Source organism: Podarcis raffonei, chromosome 6, assembly GCF_027172205.1.
Source record: "Podarcis raffonei isolate rPodRaf1 chromosome 6, rPodRaf1.pri, whole genome shotgun sequence".
Classification (NCBI taxonomy): Eukaryota; Metazoa; Chordata; class Lepidosauria; order Squamata; family Lacertidae; genus Podarcis; species Podarcis raffonei.
Window position 1 is genome coordinate 66,651,586 of NC_070607.1, and position 21,713 is coordinate 66,673,298.

Below are 21,713 nucleotides of genomic sequence, written 5' to 3' on the forward strand. Positions count from 1 at the left end.
CCTAAACTTGTTTTCTAAAATACATGCCTAATTCTCACCATCCTGTAGCAGCAAAGCTGTCTGGACTTTGTGTCTTCATTCATCAGATAGGAGGGCATATTCAAAGCTCCCCCACTCAAAGTAATTCTTCCACAAAGAAATGTGATGTTGGGTAGTGGGTGGTCATATGTGATCTGAGCAGCAATTAATGCAGCAATATTGGGGAAGCATCACAGTACAAACCATGAAGCAGAATAAATCCATCACTAAGACACTATTATTGTGTCTAGAACATGTTGGGGGATACACCCACAATTAAACACCTGCCTGTAGGGCCCAGAGACAAGAGACAAAACAAAGCAAGCTGGTGCCCTATTTGTAGGGAAGCAGGAAGATGTGGAATGGGCAATATGGAAACAGTGAAATGGCTCAAGCGCTTCTCACCTCCGTTAAACCTCATGATCTCGCAAGCAACAACTCAATCCACCCACCATCATGTATGGCATTCAAGGAAACTAGAAAGAAACACATTCTGTGTATTCGTCCTCAGTGCTGCTGTGTTGTTGTTTTTAATGTACAGAGAGAAACAATGTTTGCATCGCCCCAAACTGCATGTATCAGAAGAATCAGCATGGAGAGGTCAGGGGGACTTTTTGATTGAGAAAGACAGAGCACCAAAGCTTCCCTAGCAATGACATTAACAGCATTCAGTCAGTAAGTTATAGCATCAATAGAGCCCTCTGCATGGTCAAAAGATTTGTGCAGGATGGTCATCTATGATACAGGATCCTCTTTCCTTTTGCACTTTACAGATTCATAATCTTAGACCTGGCATGCCTCTCCCTCTGCCCCTAATAGAATGCAAAGTGCCAATGATAGGGCCTTGGAGGGAAGACTGCAGTGCAAGTCATTGCAATAGTCATCATCAGGACTCCTGCTAGCAAGATGCTGGGTGCTTCCACAGGAAGCTTGATGGGCTCATGAAGGGCCGAGAGGGCATGAAGTGCAAAGTCATAGTGATCTTTTAATAATGTCTGTACATGCAGCGACTCTACAGCTAATGCAGGAAGATGAGGCAAGACGAGGGAGCACGGGGCGGGGGGGAGGAAAGAAAGAGGTGCAGACACTGTGGGACAGGATCTTCATCTTTCCATGCGGGCCCTGGAAAAGAATGGAAAGCAATTGTTCAATTAAACTGGAGTTGGCCTCACTTACAGTGATCACACAGACACTGTCGTGATCCTTGAAGCCTTTCCTTTGCACAAACAGCAGTGTTTAATAACAAACATTCCAAGCAAAATAAAATACTGTAACTTAAGTAACAATAAAATAGAATGCCCATCATAGTTGGACTAAGTAGCCAACACTAGGTGACAACTGAGCGAGGACCAAAGACTAAGGAATAACGATCATTACACCCACGCTTTCTATGGCCACTGCTTTCTGCACTGCTGTACCACCCAGGTGCAAACTATGCTATGTTATTGTCAACTCTGACAGCAGAATTTCTGCTCTTCTTGTGCCAAATTTTTAATGACTGAGCGCATTTATACAGGCAATGTGTCACTGGATCCCATGACTTGGCAGTGTATTACATGTCTGTCTGCACCAAGAGCATCATGTGATGACTCCAACTGTGAGGAACTAAAACAACAACAACAACTAGTGCCCATTCTATCAGGCTACCTTAACTGTTTCAATCCCAGCTGGTCCTAAGTGTTGCCCCTTCCTGCCCATCCTTTTTTTCCTTTTGTGCCATGTCTTTTCGCATGTAAGCCTGTAGGAAAGAACTGTCTTCCTACTGATCTTGTAAGCTCCTTTGGGATGCTTTTTGGGTGAAGAGTGGGGTAAAATGCTTTAAATAAAAGGAAAGACAAATCTGGACCAACAGGAACCTACTGGAAGGGGCAGCAGGAAGTGGATAGGAGGAATGATAGTTGGGTTACACAGTCATCTCACCAGTCAGGTTTTAGCTGAATGAGAATGGAATATTTTTTCCCCTTAAGTATGAGCTGGTTGGCTATATATCCCTTCTCACAAAAGTCAGAATTCAACATAAAGGCTTTGGAAGATGGAGGGACATGAGGAGAATGTGGTCAGATTAAGTATTCAGGCTTCTTTTTGCAGTCCACACTGGTTTTCTTCATTTGCCAGCCTTTGTCCTGTTTCCTCTTCCACATCTTTAGTCTAGGAATGAGAGCTGAGCATGTGGTGCAGTGATAGCTCTCTGCATTGTATAAAGAGAAGCGACTGCTGGACTGGTGATACAGATGATTTTCAGGACTTGATCCTGAATCGTACAACAACCTCCAGTACAGTCTCTAAGGTGGGGTAGCCAATGTGGTGCCCTCCAGCTCTCATCATCACTGACCTTTGGCCATACGAGCCAGGGATGATGGAAGTCGGAGCCCAACAACATATGTAGGAAAAGAGGATGTAGCAGTGATCACCATTCCTATTTTGTGGAACTGGTTAGGAAGCCAGCTGACTCTGGCTGGTTCTAATGCAGCTCAGTGAGATTTGGATCACTGTTTCTGACACTGAATGGCATGCAGAAAATATGAAATAATTAAAAGCTTTGTGTCTGGGCAGATATATTCAGAGATTCAAAAGTTGTTTCCCGTCATTATCTCAGAGACAACGATTCAGTGCCCTGATTGGTATGTCCATAAGTCTATCAGCAAGTCAACTTTCTGAGTCCCAGTTGGCATCTTAATAGGGCACTTTCATGTTCAGGCTTGTAAACATTGTGGCAGGTATCATACCTCCTGTTTCCAAAGCTGTGAAGCTTCCACTATATTTTTTATGATTGCTGTGAGATGCAAAGCACCTTGTAGATCTGCAGTGGGGAATCTGTGATGAACACCCTCAAGAAGTTGTTGGACTCCCGACTCCCATAATCTGTAGTCAGCATGGCCAATGGTCAGGGATAGAGATGGGGAAGAAATTTGATTCAGTTCCCCTGAAAGCCAAATTTATCAATTCACACTCTCTGAAACAGTTCTGAGAACGGAAACACAGCCATCCTTCAAAATCTGCACTTATTTGGCTTTTGCAGTGCAGTTCTCCAACCAAACAAAAATGTATGTATTTTAGGGAGAAATGTGTATGAAAATGAACAGTGAAAATAACATACAAAAATATAGTATATTAGGAGAAACTGCTTGCAAAATATGTACATTAATCAAAACTGCAAAATGTGTACATTAATCAAAACTGCATGCAAAACGTTTTTATTGGAATTTTATAGAAATTATCACTAAAATACGGAAGCGGCTTCTGGAGGATTTTTTTAAATGCAATTTTCTGCAGAAATGTGGAGGAACCCAAAAGAAACAAAATTTACAGATCCTTCCAACCCCATTCAGGGATTATGGGAGTTGTAATCGAGCCCTACCTGGCAGGCTACAGGTACCCTATCCCTGACATATATTATCTAGTGTGTGCCCCCCAAATAAGTTTGAACCTGTTTTACATAAACAGGCAGTAGTTATTAAAGAAGAAAGAAAGAAAGAAAGAAAGAAAGAAAGAAAGAAAGAAAGCAGGCACCGCCTAAACTTCCACTATTGAACTGAACTCAGTGGAGCCAGGAAAATGGTGCTGCTTGTATCTCTATGATACAATGGTTCAATTGCCCAACATTGCCCACTGAGTGGCTTCTGCATTCAAGGAAGTATCAGTCAGGATTCGTGGTGATGCTGAGACTGGAACCCTTTACCAATGATAGCAAAATTGTTGTGGACAGGAAACTAAATATATAGGAGTAAATTAAGACTGTCATACTTCTCACTGTCCTGTTGGAGCTTTGGCAGCATCAAACATTTTCTTCCTGCCTTCCATTCCTGACATGGCCTCCACATTCTTACGCCAGTCACCCACTTCTACAGGACGCTCCTGTAAAGAAACCAGGAACCTTACCTTAGTACCAAGAGTACAGAATAGGAAGGGCAAATTCATAGCACCAGAGCTGTATGTGTATTGTGTGATCCCACCTTAACCACCAATTAAGTGCAATATGGTGCACGGACTTTGGCATCTTGAGAACTCTACTTTCATTTCAAAGTTTCTAGTCCTCATGGCTGTGAAGGTGAAAGTGGGTGGGCAGAGCCAATGGCACCTCAGAATTCAGAGGAAAAAGATTAGGCAGAATTTTCAAAGGCCGTGAGTTGGGACTTTGCATTCTGCATTATAACATCTTACCTTTTTCCAACAACTGGAAGAGGAAGTTGTCCAAATTGGCTTGGTTGTGTGTACACATATCACAGAATCCAGTGCAAATGAACTTTTGAATGAATGAAATTCACACATACTCAACTCTATGAGGTCTATGCCTCCTCTTTGCCCATCATGAGCAGACATTGCCATGCCCAAGATTAAAGGTTTGCATGTTGAGTAAAATGTGTTTGTGCAGACGTTCAGAAAGTCTAATCCTGAGTTTTGCCCTCTTAAGGTGGAAGCCAATAATATCAAGCTGGCCAAATATAATCACAGCCAAACATGGAGTTTTAAGTTGACGTTTTAATCATTGTTTTGCTAAGGTTTTCATTGTTTTAAGTTGGTTGTTGTTTCATTGTGCATTATATATCTTATGGTTATCTGTAATCTGCCTTATGAGAGCTACACCCTATGAGGTAGCCTGATAATATCAACATAAAACAAAGAGGCCAGGCTCATCACAAACATGCACTGACCACCACATTTTCCCAGCATGCCCCAGTGCATGCAGAAAACATTATCTAAACCAGCTTTTCCCAGCCTGATAGCCTCCAGATGTATTGGACTACAACTCCCATCAGCCCCAGCCAGCATGGCCAATGGTCAGGAGAGATGGGAGCTATAGGCCAGAATATCTAAAGGCTACCAAGTTGGGTGAAGCTGATGTCAGGCTCCCTTCAGGCTGGGAAGCAACACACACAGGCTCCTTGTATGGCTACCACACCCTTAGATGTTTGGAAAGAGAGACCTGCACTGGTGTTCAGGGAGCTTAGCATGCTCTGTTAACCATGGGATACTTTGAGTATCAGGTTCAAGGCATCTTCTGAGCCTAAATGGCATTGTGCCAGAGTTTGGGCCAGTGTTTGGCAGGCACACCAGAGTCTGGGCCAGCTCCTTATCAGGAATTTACCCCATGCTGACATTTTTTCAGATCTGAATGACTTTATGAGTAATAAAGACAAAGAGCCAGAACATTAAAATTTGCTTCCTCCATATGCAAGCTTGCAAAACACACTGTATGTGTAGTGATCTCCTCTACTTATTATGAAATAGTTTCTGTTAACTACTGATATTGGGAAAGCTAATATTCAAAACAGATCCCCATATGCTGGCCCAAGCTGTGATTTTTCCTCCTAAGAAAAGCAAAGTGTGAAGACTTTCAGCTCACATGAAGGCTACTTACAAATGTTACCATCGTGATAGGGATCACTTGGTGTGGGAAGACCTGGATTCAGCAGCCTTCATCCACGATTTCAGCCATTCAATATGTGTTCAGCTGCCACAAATGAACTATTTCAAAAGTGCTTAGCACAACTCTTCAAACAGCTAAATCAATCATGAACTGTCTTGACCGCAAGTCAAAACAAGACATAGTAGAAAGGTCAGCATGAGTAGATGTACAAGCCACAGATAATGAGCAGCTCAAATAAACCATCTACCACAGAGGTGTCTGGGATAGCCTGGCCTCAGTTTTCCATGCTTTGGCCTCCTCCAGTTTGGACTATTTGAATGTGCTCCATGTGGGACTTCTTTAGCAACTGCTCCCTTCAATTTAGATGGTTGGGAATATCCAAAGGATAGCATTATCATGCTATCATGCAGCCAGTTGAAAGAAGGTCAGCACAAGGTAAACCTTTCCTCCATAATCACTTTAAGAAGCAACCACTGACCTTCTCGGTGTCCTCCTTTTTGACGGACTTGAGGTTGGCTCTCAAGTCCATGGATACTTTGTGCTTAGAGCCAAGCAGAGCCCTAAGCATAGCGTCAGCAGAGACACGGACCCTCCGCAAGGGAGGGCGTTTGAATTTCCCCCGAAGGTCAAGCACCTTCAGTTTCAGGTCTTTAATCTGCAGAACAGGAGATCAGAAAAGAAGCCTCATAAGGTCATGCAAGATCTAAGGTTAAGTTGGTCAAGCCTTTTTTTCTAAACAGGAAGAAGTTTGTGTGATCTGACTATCTTTCTCTGCTGCAGGTAATGGATGCTCTGGGAATCCCCTGGTGCTAACAGTGAATACTCACACCTTTCTTTGTGGCTGCCCTTTGCGGGACTGCGCGCAGCACCCTGGGTCACATGGGACACACCAGCTGGTTGGGCTGGTCCGCCTCCCTGTGCTAGTCATTGGAGGTTCCCACCAAACCTCAGTTAACCAATCAGCTCCGCTGGGAGGCGGGGCCAGTTGCATAAATAGGAGGCGGAGCCGGCAGCAAACATGCAGTCGGCTCCAGAGAGGCACTCCTGGGGGCAGTTTCACGCCTGAATCTTTTGCCATGATCAAACAAAATAGAAAAAGCACACTGGGTCTCCTTTCCCCACTTTCTTTGTGCACTTTATTAAGCAGCTTCTGCACCAGGAACAGCAAACCTGAGAATGTCAGGAGAGCTTCTGCATGGTGAAAAACTAGAACACATGATCAGCCTAAGGCCTTCATTAAAAAAAATATATTCTAGAATGGTTATAGATGTTCCAGGAGGTGGTGAATTTTCCTATTTTCAGTTCAAACCAGAGATCTCCACCTCCATTCTCTCAGGCGTAACTGCCCTAAGGACCAGGTCCTGAGCCCAAGAATACAACAATACACTTTTACTGTTATACAGTATTGTGAAAATTGCAGCAGATGTCATTTTGTTTTCTTACCTCCCGCATGTTGTGGTTACATTTTGCTTCAATGTCATATCGCTCCTCATCCACAACATCCACCTTCTCATGTAGCTCTCTGCACAGATCCTAGAGAGAGAGGTTAAAAGGAAAACTGGTGAGCCGGCATTTTTCTCCAGGACTAGTTTTGATAGAACTACTACACAAGAAGACATTTCCTTTTCCTTCTTATCTGGAAGATATGGTATATTTTTGTCCTGGGGGAAGTCTCTCAACAGCAAATTTGACAAAGAAAGAAAAATAAACCAGACGAAAATAAAAATAAAACATCAGCTGACATTAATAGTACAACAACCGTCAATACAAACCATCTCAGTTTAAACATATAAATTGATATATTCCGCTTGAGACAGTTCCTTTAAGCACTTCAAACCTCTAGTCTAAATAAGAACATCTCCAGTCTAAAGGAAGAGGCTTCTTATCCACCTCTGGCTGCATCTACACAGTTATTTTAAAAATGCTCTATAAATGTTCTGCGGGGGGGGGACATTTCAAAGCTCACAGTGGAAAATTTCATAGAGTTCCAATTTCAGCTCTGCAACACCATCTGGTGTCACAGTGTTATAATGCATTTTTAACGTTTTATTTTTACTAATGTAGCTGAGTCCAAAGGCAAAAAAATACAGCACAAGCTGGAGACCTAACTCCTAGTATGGCTCATCAGAGCTCCATAATGCTCAACAACATCAGCAAGTCTTCAGAAGCCATATTTACTTCCACACAGCTCCCTTAACCAAGAGAGTACCTGGAGTTGGGCAAACGAAAGTCCGCTGGTCCGCAGAGGTGTGACCCTCTCTGCCAAATACCTCTCCTTTTCTCCTTGTTTGTCCACTTGCTCTTGTTCCCACTGTTCTTTAGCTTTAGCCAGCATCAAACTCTGAGACAAAGAAGTCGAAGCATTTGAAATTTGTAGGCTTTGAGGTTTTGTTTCTCTTTCCCCCACCAACTCCCCCCTTCCCTGCTCTGTTGGCTGCCTGTTTATTTTGGAAGGCATGGAGGCTGCAGTAGTTGGTGCAATGGTCAGTAGGGTATTGAATGTTTATAGCTCAGGATGAGAGCCTGTGCAGTCAGAATACTGATGAGATAAAGTTCCTCACTGCTGTTCAGAGGGAGAGTCTTATTGGCACACAACTCCCCCACCCCATGTGGGAAGTGGAGTAGGAGATTCATCTTATTATGATTCCAAGAGGTCTGCCCAGCTGCCTTTGTCATACAAAGTGACTGGATGGGATTTTATACTGAGGGATAAGGATGACTGTGTGTTTGTTTACAGGGAATCAGGCAGAGGGCCTTCTCGGTAGTGGCACCCACCCTGTGGAATGCCCTCCCATCAGATGTCAAGGAAATAAACAACTGACTTTTATAAGACATCTGAAGGCAGCCCTGTTTAGGGAAGTTTTTAATGTTTGATGTCTTATCCCTTTATTTTTTTTATTATTAATATTCTGTTGGGAGCCACCCAGTGTGGCTGGGGAACCCCAGCCAGATGGGCGGGGTATAAATAAATTAGTAGTAGTAGTAGTATTTGTGAGTGTTACTAATTAATAGTATAATGTTCATTTTAATAGGTTGTTACTTGATTATTATTGTATTGTATTTGTTTTCTGTTTTGTACATTGCTTTGAGATTCTTTTGTCTTGTCTTTAATTTCTAGCTTTTACATCACTTTGAGATTTTTAAAAATTAAGACAAGTTCTAAATAAAAGTAAAGGACAAGGAGAGGGATCCTTCAAAACATCATATATATTTTTAAAATCAGTGCTACCATATTTTCTGAGATGTGAGTTCTATCATAGGTCAATGCAAAAGCCTCACAGGCTTCCCCTACAATGCGCAAGGTGGAATTCCTACACAATCCCCAACATTTGCTTAGGCTAGCTTCTCTTCTGTGCAGCTCACTTTAACAAAAGCCCTGCAGCTGGTTTGTGACCTCTGTGAGGATCTAGGATCGCATCCCGACTCACCTTCAAAAGGAGTTTGCGCGAGGCTGTGATTTTGGATTTCCTCTGAGGGAGAAAGACGAATACGTAAATAAAGGGAAACCACTTTAAAGGAAATATATTATGCAATCAGTTGCAGAGTTGCACAGAAAAATAAAAAAGAATCCAGGAGCAACACTTACCTCCCTGCAGAAGTTCATTTGGTTGGAGGAATAAAGACAGGAGAAAGCAGAATGAATATGAGGAATATAAACTTCTGCTCAAGAGAAGAATAGAATTGCTACTATATGGAAAAGTAAACCCATCACAACTCTACTCCCCACTAATCCAGAGATTTCCTACCCTCCCTATGCTGTGTTTTGGGTTAAAAATTGTTTTGGGAAGTGCAGATTTGGAAGGTTCACCTCAAAATGTGAATCAAACTGAACTCCCACCCCCATCACTAGTGTGAAGACCTTACCTGGAATATGGCTGTTTTGCTTTCATTTAGACAAGTGCTTTAGATGGTATACAGTATTCCTCTACAGTTCAGCTGTTCTTGGACCCAAATTAAACATCACACATTCTCCTGGGGTTTTCCATAAAAGAGAAGCATCCTCTTTTATACGTTGACATAGATGTCCACAACTGTTCTCAAACCTAGAGATCCCCACTTTATGGTCACATCTACTAATGGGATCATGGATTAGTTGTCAGTGGGTGAGCTGTGCCACTCTTCCAGTAGTGGGCAATGACATCCCTGAAACAAAAGGGCTAAATGGACTGGCTAGCTCCAGCCTAAGGGGAGGAGAAAAGGCACAATTCCTTTGGCAAATCCCATTTTAGAACCTTGCCTCTAAGCCTGGGAAGTGTAGGTTCTTCTCTGCCATCTAGTGGCTGATTTGTAGAAGTGGTTTGTGAGTCTTACTAATGCTCTCAAAACTCAAAATTCTCTTTTATAAGTAAACTCGCTAGGCAGCCTCTGAATATTTGCTATTCAATGATCACTGAGTTCAAAATTTCATATCTTACCCTTGATATCTGACTGTATTTGACATGCAATGGCATTTCGAATTTGGCAGTATTGGAAACTAATGCCTGATAGCTATTATTTCAGACTTTCTACCTTTGGGGAATACTTTCCTCTTTATATTCTCTGTGGTTAGACTTGACACTAAACCTTTAAAGCACTCTTATACCACTTCAACAATGATGGCTGCCCCCAAAGAACCCTGGGAACTGTAATTCGTCAAGGGTCCTGACGAATCCCCAGCATCCTTAACTAACTCTATTTCCCATGATCCTTTGTGGCGAATATATGGCTGTTGAAGTGGTATATGTGAGCTTTAAATGTAGGATGTGACCTACAATGGAACCTTTGAACATCGCAGAGAAATTAGAGGCATGCTCAGTTCACACTAGGCAGTGTTTGAGGACACTATTGCCCACTGCAACATGATAATGCGCTCTGGCTTATGTCTGAGCTGGAATGCATAGGATTGCACTAGAGCAAATCTTGATATGGCACTGGTCATAGGATTGCCATTGAAAGCAGCAACCCTGTTTTCCTCCCATTGGTCACCTCTCCTTGTTTCCCCACTATGATACAGGTGAACCTATGATACAGGTTTATGTTTCTCTTGGGTTATCAGCTTTGCGGGTCCTTGGTCACATGTGCAAACTGGAGAAACTGTGATGTACACACACCACACTGATGCACATCCCTCAGACATGTATGCAACCATATACCACAACCACACACATATGCAACCCCAAACACATATGCATGCGCGCGCACACACACACACCCTGCTAGCAATTAGGCTTGGGAGAATAATTTCTGCATTTTTCAAACCAAATTTGGGGCACTGAGCATCTTCTTGGAGTGCACAGCTGGGTAGCCAACAGCAAATCTTCCTTCCTTAGCTCTCCAAGAAGATCACTGCCCAACCCCACAACCAGGGGGTGCCAAATTGAATAAAATATTGTGGGGGGCCGAAGTAAACCCCACCCTGCATAATCGATCACATGGCACAGTGCAGACACACCATTTGAATGGGAATGCCCATCAACTTTGTGGGGGCCCAGCCCCCTCAAATATTTTATTGTGGGGGCCGAAGCCCCTAGGAGTTGGCTCCTATGCCCACAACTAGTAGGCTTGAAAAATGCCTCCTATGGAAGCCAATGGAAGATTTCATTCACTCTAAATGCATCAGGGAAGGAGCAATTGGAGGCTGCTGTTGGGGTGGGAAGTATTAACCATTGCTTCACCAGTTTGGTTGTCCAAAACTGCCCTTCCCTTGTGGCAATTAGGCTTGAAAAAAGCCTTCTATTTGGCTAAAATAGAAGGCTTCTTTCAAGCCTACTGACATCTTTTTCAGCAGCATTCCTCAGGACAAGTCTCCCAAATCTAGTTCCGCTCTAAGTGCCAGGTGTCATGCATGAGTTAATTTAGGCCAAAGTCAGAAGAGGAATCCAGGAAACGAGATCCAAACTAGATGTAAATAGAGGACACCTCAAGTGGCAGCAGGCAGACGTGATTGTTGTTTCTCTTACTTACTGTTCAGGCATCGTGCAATTGAATTGTGTGCCTACAATTTGAAAGATAAAGAATCAGCAATAAAGAATGAAATTGAAACCTAACCTTTGAACACCAGCACAAGTTCAGGGTCAGCCCTACATTCATACGAACATAATTTTATTTGCATGCTGCCATTCCATAGTTCAAACCATGGAAATACATAGTGAAAAATACATAGTGACTATATAACAAAAGTAGTCATAAACAATAAATAAAACATCAAAATACCAAAAGCAAGTTGAACAATTTGCACATGTATTATAATAAGATCTACAATAAAGATACAGAAAATTAATGGCAATAACAGCAACAACTGTTGGAATCTCAACTAGATCTGTACCTTGTTTGTAGTGTTTCTACAAAACTTTATGGAGCTAAGCCGATGATAAAACTGCAGAGTGCCAGTGGGTCCAGACCTCATTATTCTATGTTCTAGATCAGGCATCCCCAACCTGCGGCCCTCCAGATGTTTTGGCCTACAACTCCCATGATCCCTAGCTAACAGGACCAGTGGTCAGGGATGCTGGGAATTGTAGTCCAAAACATCTGGAGGGCCGAAGGTTGGGGGTGCCTGTTCTAGATGGCTAGAGATGATAAGGATACTTTCCCCCTACAGCCGCCTGGTGCTGCTACCCTAAATCCAAAGAGTAGTCACAGACTCACATAACCTAGTTGTACCTATTTGGTCCTACCTTTTAAATATCAGGTTGGGCACACTCTGTATATTGTGTATCCATGGAACAGCATTTAGACTATATGGATGGCTTGTTCCAATTAACTCCTGGTAAAATCATCCCACCAGTTCTTAGAGGCCCACTAACTGAAGATGCATTAAAAAAAAAAATACAATTGCCCCACACAAGGTGCTAAGAAAAATGAGGTCCTAGGCAACCCAGATGACCTTTTTCTACCTCTGCTTAGGCATTTGCCATGCTATTCCAAGTTGAATCATCTAAATGTGTAAGAGGCAGGGAGAAGCAGTAGACACAAGGCAGCCTAGCATCTGATCAAATTAGAGACTTCTGCTCAAGATGGTGCATATTACTCTCCCAGAATGTCTCTGATAGCCAGCACACCTCTATTGTTTACTTTTTTGGACCTTCTGCTGCCATGGAGAGAGATACTAGCAAAGCTGTGATGTACAGGAGGTCAGCCTCAAATTAAGGGAGCAAGAAATGCCATAGACAGGAGGGTGTGCCATGTCAAGCATATCTACAATTCAGCAACTTGGCTTCAAGGGTTTAGCTACTTCTCGAATGCTAATTACCCACAACCCCTCTCAGTCCCTCAATTTTTACAAAATTATTTCTGTTGACTGATACTTTGGAGGGTAAGATAAGGAACTTCCCCAAGAAGGATCAAGTATGTGAAAATCCAAGTCTTAAGATACATAAGTCTTAGATAAATGCCCACATTCAAATTTCAAATGTCTTTTTTTTAAATAAAAATTCAATTCAAATTCATAATGCATTTTTTTGGTCTCACTTTTGCATTCCCTTAAGAAGCTGGATTACACTCAGATTATTTGATGCTTTCCTGCATCTGAGCACCTTTATAGGTAGCACAATAGATTTAAGAGCTCCGAAATTCCCTGCAGTGTGCTAGCTTTGGGCAAAATGACTGCCTATGCGAAACCATTCTAAATAAATGTAAAGTAAATGAATGTAAATATAAAATGGGGAATTTGATTGTAATGAAACCCATGGTTCTCAGGATTCCTTTGACTGTAGGGCTGAAGGTAACTTTGAATATTGTAATATTTGTATTATTGCTGCATACTTGGCAAAATCACAATTTTGCATCTATAATTTGACCATAGAATTTCTTTTGTTCAGCTGCAAAAGCCTCATTTTCATTCCTGCTCTCTAAACGGCTTGACACCGCTTTTACGGCTCATATATATGCCTGCTTTTTGGTCAGCGGCTTCTACCTTTAAGTCATTCAGCGCATCTGTGCAGCCCATGCCTTCCACAAATAAGATATCCATTTGTAAGAACATACGAAAGGTCCTCCTGTCTCAGACCCAATGCTCATCTAGTCTAGCATCCTGTTCTCACAGTGGCCAACCAGATGTCTGTGAGAAACCCACTGGCAGGATTTGAGCACGGCAGCATTCTTCCCACTTGTGATTCGTAGCTATTGATAGCCTCATGCTCCATAAATGTCACTTGGGAAAAGGTGACTTGTGGAATACACATCTGTGACTGGATCATTTTGCTCTTTCAAATGAATTGTCCCAGTGGTCTCCGTATCACTACGGATGGCATTCAGAAACAGTTCCTCCAGTTTAGTTTCTGGTAGATAAATTACCCTGGCATAAGCAAAGTTCTCTCAAAGTTCTATTAGGTGTCAGCAAATTTGTTTGACACCACCATGGTGTTAACAAAATGTAAGTATCCACAATAAAATAGAACAGAGAAGGCAACTTGAGCATAGACTTTTATAGATGCACTCACCACAAACGGAGACATAAAAATAATTAGCATCGTTTCTGCACCTGTCATCTACAAGAGAGCTGGAATTTGATGTGGGAGAAAGTCAATTTGTTTTTTCAGAGTTCCCATTTCCCCAAGAGCCTATTGGATCCTGTTAGACACCCAGTCCCCTTGTGCAATGCCTTTTCCATCAGGGAATCTGATCACTGCCATCTGCTCTGGGGAATTTTCATAAGCATTTCTCTTCAGATCTAACGCTTCACCAACCGAAACCTGCCCTTAAGCTTCTGGCTAATCTATCTGCCTAGTATTTGCAAAGTGCTCTGAGATTGAAAAGGGGAGGGGAAAAACCCATCTCCACCAGCCTCTGTCTGCATTAGTGCCTACATGCCATTGGCACTGCAAGTGTAATTGGTTTTAATGGCAGTTGCCTGGGTGCATCCCCTACAAAGCTCCTGCTCAACCAGCTGGTGTTCTCATTGCCTTGAGCAAAATAAGGTGGTGATTTCTTTCTCTGTGCTCCAACCTATAAATCAGCACATGACTACCTCCCACCCCAAGGCTAACCCTTTGATGAAAACACCTTACCTAGCGCAGTCCAGGCGGGAGGGAGCTGCTGGCTGAAGGATGGAAGATTTCAGACTGTGAAGAGATGAGGAAAGGATGGGGGTATTAAGCTGCAGCCAGACCGCAACTGGTCAGTAAAAATAGAACAGATACAGATACCCTTCTGGGACGCCTGCATTCACAGAGCAAGAGGCGATGTCTAGAGATGCAGCAGACCACACACCCACACATTGTGTATACATTACGTGCACACACTTTGTGCTGCGTACATGTTATAATGAGGGCCGCATTCTCTCATGAGCAACGTTGCAGGGGCCACATGCTAGCAGTGGATGGGTCAGGGATATGACTCTTGCCTCCATACAGTAGGTTGCATTCTGGCCATGCAAAAGTCAGAGGTTTCTAAACGTCATCCCTCTATCTTCCAAGCAGACAAGCAGGAGGCATGATTGCTGCTCAAGGTACTGAAGGTCCAGGAAAGGTTATGGCCTGGAAAGATGTGCAGGAGAGTTAAGGAAGCCAAACAGAGAGACCTGGGGAGCTTTTGGCCCCCGGTGTTGAGGTTCCTCACCCCCCATTTTACACCTTTGCATTGCATCCCCTGTGTACTCTGACTAGTGTACAAGGCACACATAACTTCTGCTCACATACGAAAAACTCTGGACACACTGAGAACAGGACACTGCAAGACACGGTTGATAAGAACAGTCAATGAGCAGAAAATGAGGAGAGTAGATTAGTCCCCCAACTTCTAGGTTGTTCTTTTTCTCAATTTGGATCAAAGCTTTAAAAAAATGGGGGGGGAGTGGACACATCAAAACACAGCATTTCATGAGGATAAATATTGATTATACGGCTAATGTCCTGTGTGTACTGCCTCCCAAGCCAGCAAGGTGAATGTTCTGGATGCAGAGGGGAACATGGTTTTGATTAACAATCAAGAGGCCATAATTCATTGCTAGAAGCAGCCTTTGTTAAGGAGAACCTCATCCCTTCCTGCGGGGGAGCTCACTCTTTTGTCTCTAAAGCAGGTAGACTAGGGGCCCCTCAGGGTGGGGAGGAGGCCCAGAGAGCTGCCTTTGCACCTGTTTCCCTGGCTATTTTTGGAGCACATATGAGGAGAACACAACTCTATAGTCCAAGGAGGACAATGCTTGGCATTTTAATCCATGTTGCTATTATGGTGCGGGCAGAGAATACAGGAAAGATATTCAAAGGCAGTGACAGGAGTGGTGAGCCCAGGGCCCTTCCCTGCAACACCAACACCCCCCTGTTTTCTGTGGGAATGAGCAGCAATGAGCAGCAATCAGAGCAGCAATGAACCATCCTCATTCGAACCCAGCCTTCCCCAATTGAGTGCCATCCAGATGCTTTGGACTACAGTTCCCATCATCCCCAGCCAGCAGAGCCATGTTGGCTGGGACTGATGGAAGTTGTAGTCTAAAGCATCTGGACAGCACTAGGTGTGGGAACACTATTCTAATTTATTGTCTATGTATTACATTTGTATACAATTTGTCTATATATATATATTTGCCCGCCACCCCAATCTCTGTGCAGTGCAGGACTCCAGGGGTTCCCAGAGCTCATCCAGGGTTTATATTTCCTTTTGGAATGAGGGACAGCGGAGACTGTGGTGTCTATATGATATATGGTTTATTTACACATATATACAAGCTGATGGAGGACGCGGGTGGCGCTGTGGATTAAACCACAGAGCCTAGGGCTTGCCGATCAGAAGGTCGGCGGTTTGAATCCCCGTGATGGGGTGAGCTCCTGTTGCTCGGTCCCTGCTCCTGCCAACCTAGCAGTTCAAAAGCACGTCAAGTGCAAGTAGATAAATAGGTACCACTGCAGCGGGAAGGTAAACGGCGTTTCCGTGCGCTGCTCTGGTTCGCCAGAAGTGGCTTAGTCATGCTGGCCACATGATCCGGAAGCTGTATGCCGGCTCCCTCGGCCAATAAAGCAAGATGAGCGCCGCAACCCCAGAGTCGGTCACGACTGGACCTAATGGTCAGGGGTCCCTTTACCTTTACCTTTACAAGCTGATGGAGGGGTTCACAGCATTAACGCCACAAGAGGGTCTTCCTTCCCCTATAGCCACAGCCTTGGATTCAAACAGAAATCCAATGTTCCTCTGACTCTCTCTGCTACTTTTCTTCTGGCTCACATCACTTAACCCTCAATTCTCACCTTTGTCTTTTTCTAACTACCAGCCGGTTGATGCTCACACAGACTCACTTCCTTTATTCTCCTGAATGGCCCATCACCCAGGAGATCACCTCAACAGGGAGCTAGCCTGGCTTAGATTTTAACACTTACTGGATCCAGGGGTTGGGGGGAGTCTCTGTGTACAGCTTTACGCCCCAAACTCATAACAATATATAAAATGGTGTGCATGGCCCTTCCCTGCCCTCTTAATTCTCACAGCAGCTCTATGAAAGGGCTGTGAAAAAGTGCCTGGCCAATACCACCCCCTGAGCAACATAGCAGGGCTGTATACACTCAAGACATTTAAAGTGCATTCTCCCACCCCAAAGGACTCCTGGAAGCTGTAGTTTGTTAAGGCTGCTGGGAACTGTAGCTCTGTGAGGGGTTAAACTACCGTTCCCAGGATTCTCAGGGCCAGGGGGAATGTGCTTTAAATGTATGGTGTGTTCACAGCTGAAGTCTCTTTGGTCCTGACACTAGAACTTCTCACCACGAGGTGCAAATGTCTTAAGATGGAGATTGGACTCAACCCATCACTAATTCTGAAATTTCCTGGCCAGTCCTTACTGTACTTGGCACCAAAACTGTTAAGTTCTGGGTGAACATATCAGACAACATAGCGATTCTTCAAACAGCTCTTGTTTATTCACAGGCCAGAACAGAACTGAACTAAAGGGTTCAGCCAGCCTGCTTATATAGAGCTCCACTAGAACGCAACAGTAACCATTTTCTGTAACTATCCAATCACAGAACGTCACTTTCAATCCCTTATTTGCATATGTGGACCTGAGTGAAAACTATCTACAGTATCCCCCTGCTGGCCCAGAGTGAGAACAACAGTACATAACAAAAACAAAATCCTCCAATAAGATACATGCTCCTTATTAACATGCTGGGATGAATAGAAGAGCTTATTTCTTCGCTGAATTCCACCCCTACCTTTGATTGCTAACCAATCACAATGCAGGCGGGACAATGGCATAGTTAGATTTTAGCATGGATCTAAGCCACCACCAGCTGTGAGTTCCTGTTTTCTGATCCTTCCCACCACTTCCCTCCAGGCTGTATATCTGATGGTAATAGGCAGCTTTTTCTGACAAGTACTGGACCTGATAATAAGGACTGAGCAACAGAAGTACGCCCAATAGAGTTCCAGGGGGCTTACTCCAGGTAAATGGGTATAAAATTGCAATCAAATATAGCTGTCCTTTGTTCCTGTTGACATAAGGAGGACTTCCATTATAACTCACCTGTTCCATTTATACTATAAAAATGTGCCTGTTCATAGTTACCTTACGTAGATGCCCACTAGAATTGACCTTTTCTTTTAAAAAAGAAAGTGGGCCTTGCATATATCTTTTTTATTCTGGGTTTTACAGCATCCATATTTAAACACACACACAAGTTGCACCTTTTGCAACAGGTCAGGGCAAGATGAAGACAGTGCATACAGAGTGCATGGAAAACAGAGAAAGGATCTGCCTAGACAGATGAAAATTAGCCCTGGCACCTTTGCCAAGACAGAGAATCCATTACATGAACCTCCCAGACTGTTACTCAGAACATAATACAATAAAGATCTGTTTTACAGGATAAATACAGAGCTCAGTTTGGATTATTTCATGCAAAGAGATTTGGCAGAGTTAACAAATTTAATAGTGGAAGCCATTTCTCTGAGAAATTTCATTAAAACGCAGGATCTGTCTGAATGCCAGTTGCTGGTGATCAAGAGTACCTTCTTCTTAAGAGCACCTTCTTGCAAATCCTCGCCACTGGGCAGGAAGGGAGATTTGGAAAGAGTGTTTCCTGTGGTTTGAACAAAGTGCCAAACCATGGTTTCTCGTAATGTGAACAAAATGTGAGCTCACACACTCCCACCTCCACTCATGTCCTCCTTCATTGGTTCACCAGGGGTGAGCCAGAGCTTGTCATTACATCATAACTGGCAAACCATGGGTTGTGTGTATCCTCCTTCAAAGTGAGGCATCATTGGGTGAGATGCTGGAGAGCATCTTTGCAAAAAAAACCACAAGGGGTGGAGGGGAGAGAAGGGGATCAGGAGGACAGAGGAGGTTGATGTGGGGGGGGGGTGTCTTTGGGTGCTGAATTTCCTGTGCTGGCCCTCATCACCTGCATACTTTTAGTCAGTCTATTGCAAAAGGCATAGGAGGAGAGCCAGGGAGAATGTGCCAAGACTGTGCTAAAGGAGTCAGCCAACAATCAGAAACCAAGAAAGGTTGTAATCTCAGACTCTATTCCTTGGGCTCCAGTGTGGTGTAGTGGTTAGGATAGGGAAGACCCGGGTTCAAATTCCCCACTCCTCCGTGAACCTCACTGAGGTGACCTTGGGCCAGCCTAACCTGCTACACAGGCTAAAATTGGGAGATGGACTACCTTAAGCTCCTTTGAGGAAAGCTGACATATAAGTGATACAAATGAAGTAATAAATAGACAAACAAGCCCAATTTTAGTGAATGGGACTTACCACTGCATAGGCCTGGGTAGGATTCTGCTGTGAAATGCTGGCCCAAAGTAATAATGGTGGCTCCAATGAAAACACTTTGAAAAATCTGTGGTAAACATGTGTAGTGTGCACTTACTGTATTTTTTGCTCCATAGGACGCACTTTTCCCCCTCCAAAAATGAAGGGGAAATGTGTGTGTGTCCTATGCGGCGAATGCAGGCTTTCGCTGAAGCCTGGAGAGCGAGAGCCATCGGTGCGCACTGACCCCTCTCGCTCTCCAGGCTTCAGGAAGCTATCCGCAAGCCTTGCGCACCCGGCGGGACCTCCTGCCGGGCGCGCGAGGCTTTGGGCAGGCATGCGCGAGGCTTGGGGCGGCAGCCGCGGCTGGGGGGGGGAATAAATTTTTTTTATTCATTTCCCCCCAAAAAAACGAGGTGCGTCCTATGGGCCGGTGCGCCCTATAGGACGAAAAATACGGTAATTCTCCTAGAACCTGGGTTTTTTCAGCTGGAACTCAATGGAACTCAGTTCCAGCACCTCTCAGGTGGACGCCATTGCTATTCTAAGAGAATAAGGGAGGTGTTCATGGCAAGTTCCGGCACCTCTTTTTCTAGAAAAATAGTACTGCCTAGAACCAATTTGTTCAAGTACAAACAAAACACACAGCTTTGCAGCCGCCTTCAAAATGATAATAATAATAATGTTCCTCATTAACATGCTGGGACGAGTAGAAGAACTCGTTTGTTTGCTGAATTCCCCAATCTTTGCACAGTGAATATTAAGCTTTAATCGGTTCTGCTGAAACCTTTATAAGGCAAGGGCCTGAGTGACTCTCTGTGTTGAGCTTTTGGCCTGGTGTCAAGATTGTGGTGACGAAGCCTGCCGAGAGGTTGTCTTCAGTGCTTGGGGGAGCTGGCATCAGCAAAGATGAAATGGGCTGCCCTTGGCCGGTTGGGCCCCTCAGTCACTGGCAAGGGGGACAGGCAGTCAAACAAAGAGGCTTTGCTCATCTCATTGACATCTCCTGTTCCAGAGCCAAGTTCACGCTTTTGTTGGGTGAGAGTGGGAAGGAGGACTGAATGACAGGAGAGTCTCGTGGAGGAAACAGAGACCAAATCAGGTAAAAGGGGGCAGAGAAATTAGAACAGTGCTTTCCCAAACTTTTGAACTCTGAAAGGGACATGGGTGGCGCTGTGGGTTAAACCACAGAGCCTAGGACTTGCCTATCAGAAGGTCGTCAGTTCGAATCCCTGTGATGGGGTGAGCTCCCGTTGCTCGGTCCCTGCTCCTGCCAACCTGGCAGTTCGAAAGCACGTCAAAGTGCAAGTAGATAAATAGATACCACTCCGGTGGGAAGGTAAACGGCATTTCCGTGTGCTGCTCTCGTTCGCCAGAAGCGGCTTAGTCATGCTGGCCACATGACCTAGAAGCTGTATGCCGACTCCCTTGGCCAATAAAGCGAGATGAGTGCCGTAACCCCAAAGTCGGTCACGACTAGACCTAATGGTCAGCGGTCCAGCGGTTATGCCTCTGAAAACTAGTGTCTGGGAAATACAGGTGGGCAGAGTACTGCTTCACTCATGTCCTGCTTTCGGCTTTCCCACAGGCATCTGGTTGGCTGCTGTGAGAACAGGATCCTGGACTAGATGGGCCATTGGCCTGATTCCTCAGACTCCTCATCCGTTCTTAACTTCAAGGAGGCTTAAGAACCCCTCCTTCCCCATCTCCTAAGCCCACCAAATGCCAAACTTGCTTTTCTGCTGCATGTAAAGACCTGTGGATTAAAATTAAGTGGGGATATAAATGAGTGGTTGATTGCAAAACTCTTATTAAAAGCGTTTTTTCTCCTGCCCTTTTATGGAAGAGATAAAAAAAATAGACAACACTGAAATGTACAAAGCTTGGGGTGCCATCTTGGCAGGACTCCTGTGTCTTTAAAGGCTTGTCTGACAATTGTTAGACTTCAGCGAGTGTTCCCCCCCCCATCACTGCAGTCCCAAGCAGAGGAAAGCTATTACTATCACATGTTTATGCCTGTTATGCAGTTGCTTAAAGGTACCATGCCCCTGCGGGAGGAGGGGGCAGGCAGAAGAAGAGACTTGACTCTTCTTTGCTCTATATGGACACGTTCCAGCTTTTCTCAGCTGCTTGATCCAGATCTCATACATAAAGGTATGAGAACAGACGTTTGCTAAAGAATTCAGCCCTGTACCTCTCAGCAGGTTAGTTTCTGGGAGAGTAGCTAAGGTCACAAGTTTTTATGTCCCAAAGGTCAGGGGAGCAGATGCGTACCGAATAACGCAGTCCTCTGTATGTCTACTCAGAAGTAAGCCTTAGTGAGTACAATGGAATTTGCCCCCAGGTAAGTGTGTATGCCATTGCAGTCTAAATAATTTGTATTCCACGCTTCTTCTATAAAGCTCTGAGTTCTTTCCACTCTCCGATTTCATCCTCACAACAAAATTGCAAGGTAGGTTAGCCTGAGAGATGGAGACTGGCCCAGAGACTAAAATCCTCCCTCTGGGGGATCTTCCTGACTGTTATTTTGTGGGTGGGACTCAATTGCAAAGGGTTGCCGTTTTTCAAAGAGTAAAAATCAGGACACCCCGAAAGTTGTTGACTTGCCTAAGATCCAGGACAAAGCGCCACCTTTCACAAATCCCCCCCCCAGATGTCAATTTCACCT

At 44.2% G+C, this 21,713-nt stretch overlaps 1 protein-coding gene across 1 annotated transcript; it reads right to left on the bottom strand.

The window, feature by feature from the left end:
- Nucleotides 1–518: 518 nt before the first annotated feature.
- On the bottom strand, nucleotides 519–14,541 carry TNNI1 (troponin I1, slow skeletal type). Its single transcript, XM_053393667.1, has 8 exons — nucleotides 14,374–14,541; nucleotides 11,326–11,360; nucleotides 8,815–8,856; nucleotides 7,596–7,727; nucleotides 6,830–6,919; nucleotides 5,865–6,041; nucleotides 3,763–3,873; nucleotides 519–1,140 (listed from the first exon to the last, which is right to left on the bottom strand). The coding sequence occupies exons 4-7, from the start codon at nucleotides 7,719–7,721 to the stop codon at nucleotides 3,766–3,768; spliced, it is 501 nt and encodes a 166-aa protein (XP_053249642.1). The 5' UTR covers nucleotides 7,722–7,727; nucleotides 8,815–8,856; nucleotides 11,326–11,360; nucleotides 14,374–14,541; the 3' UTR covers nucleotides 519–1,140; nucleotides 3,763–3,765.
- Nucleotides 14,542–21,713: the final 7,172 nt, after the last annotated feature.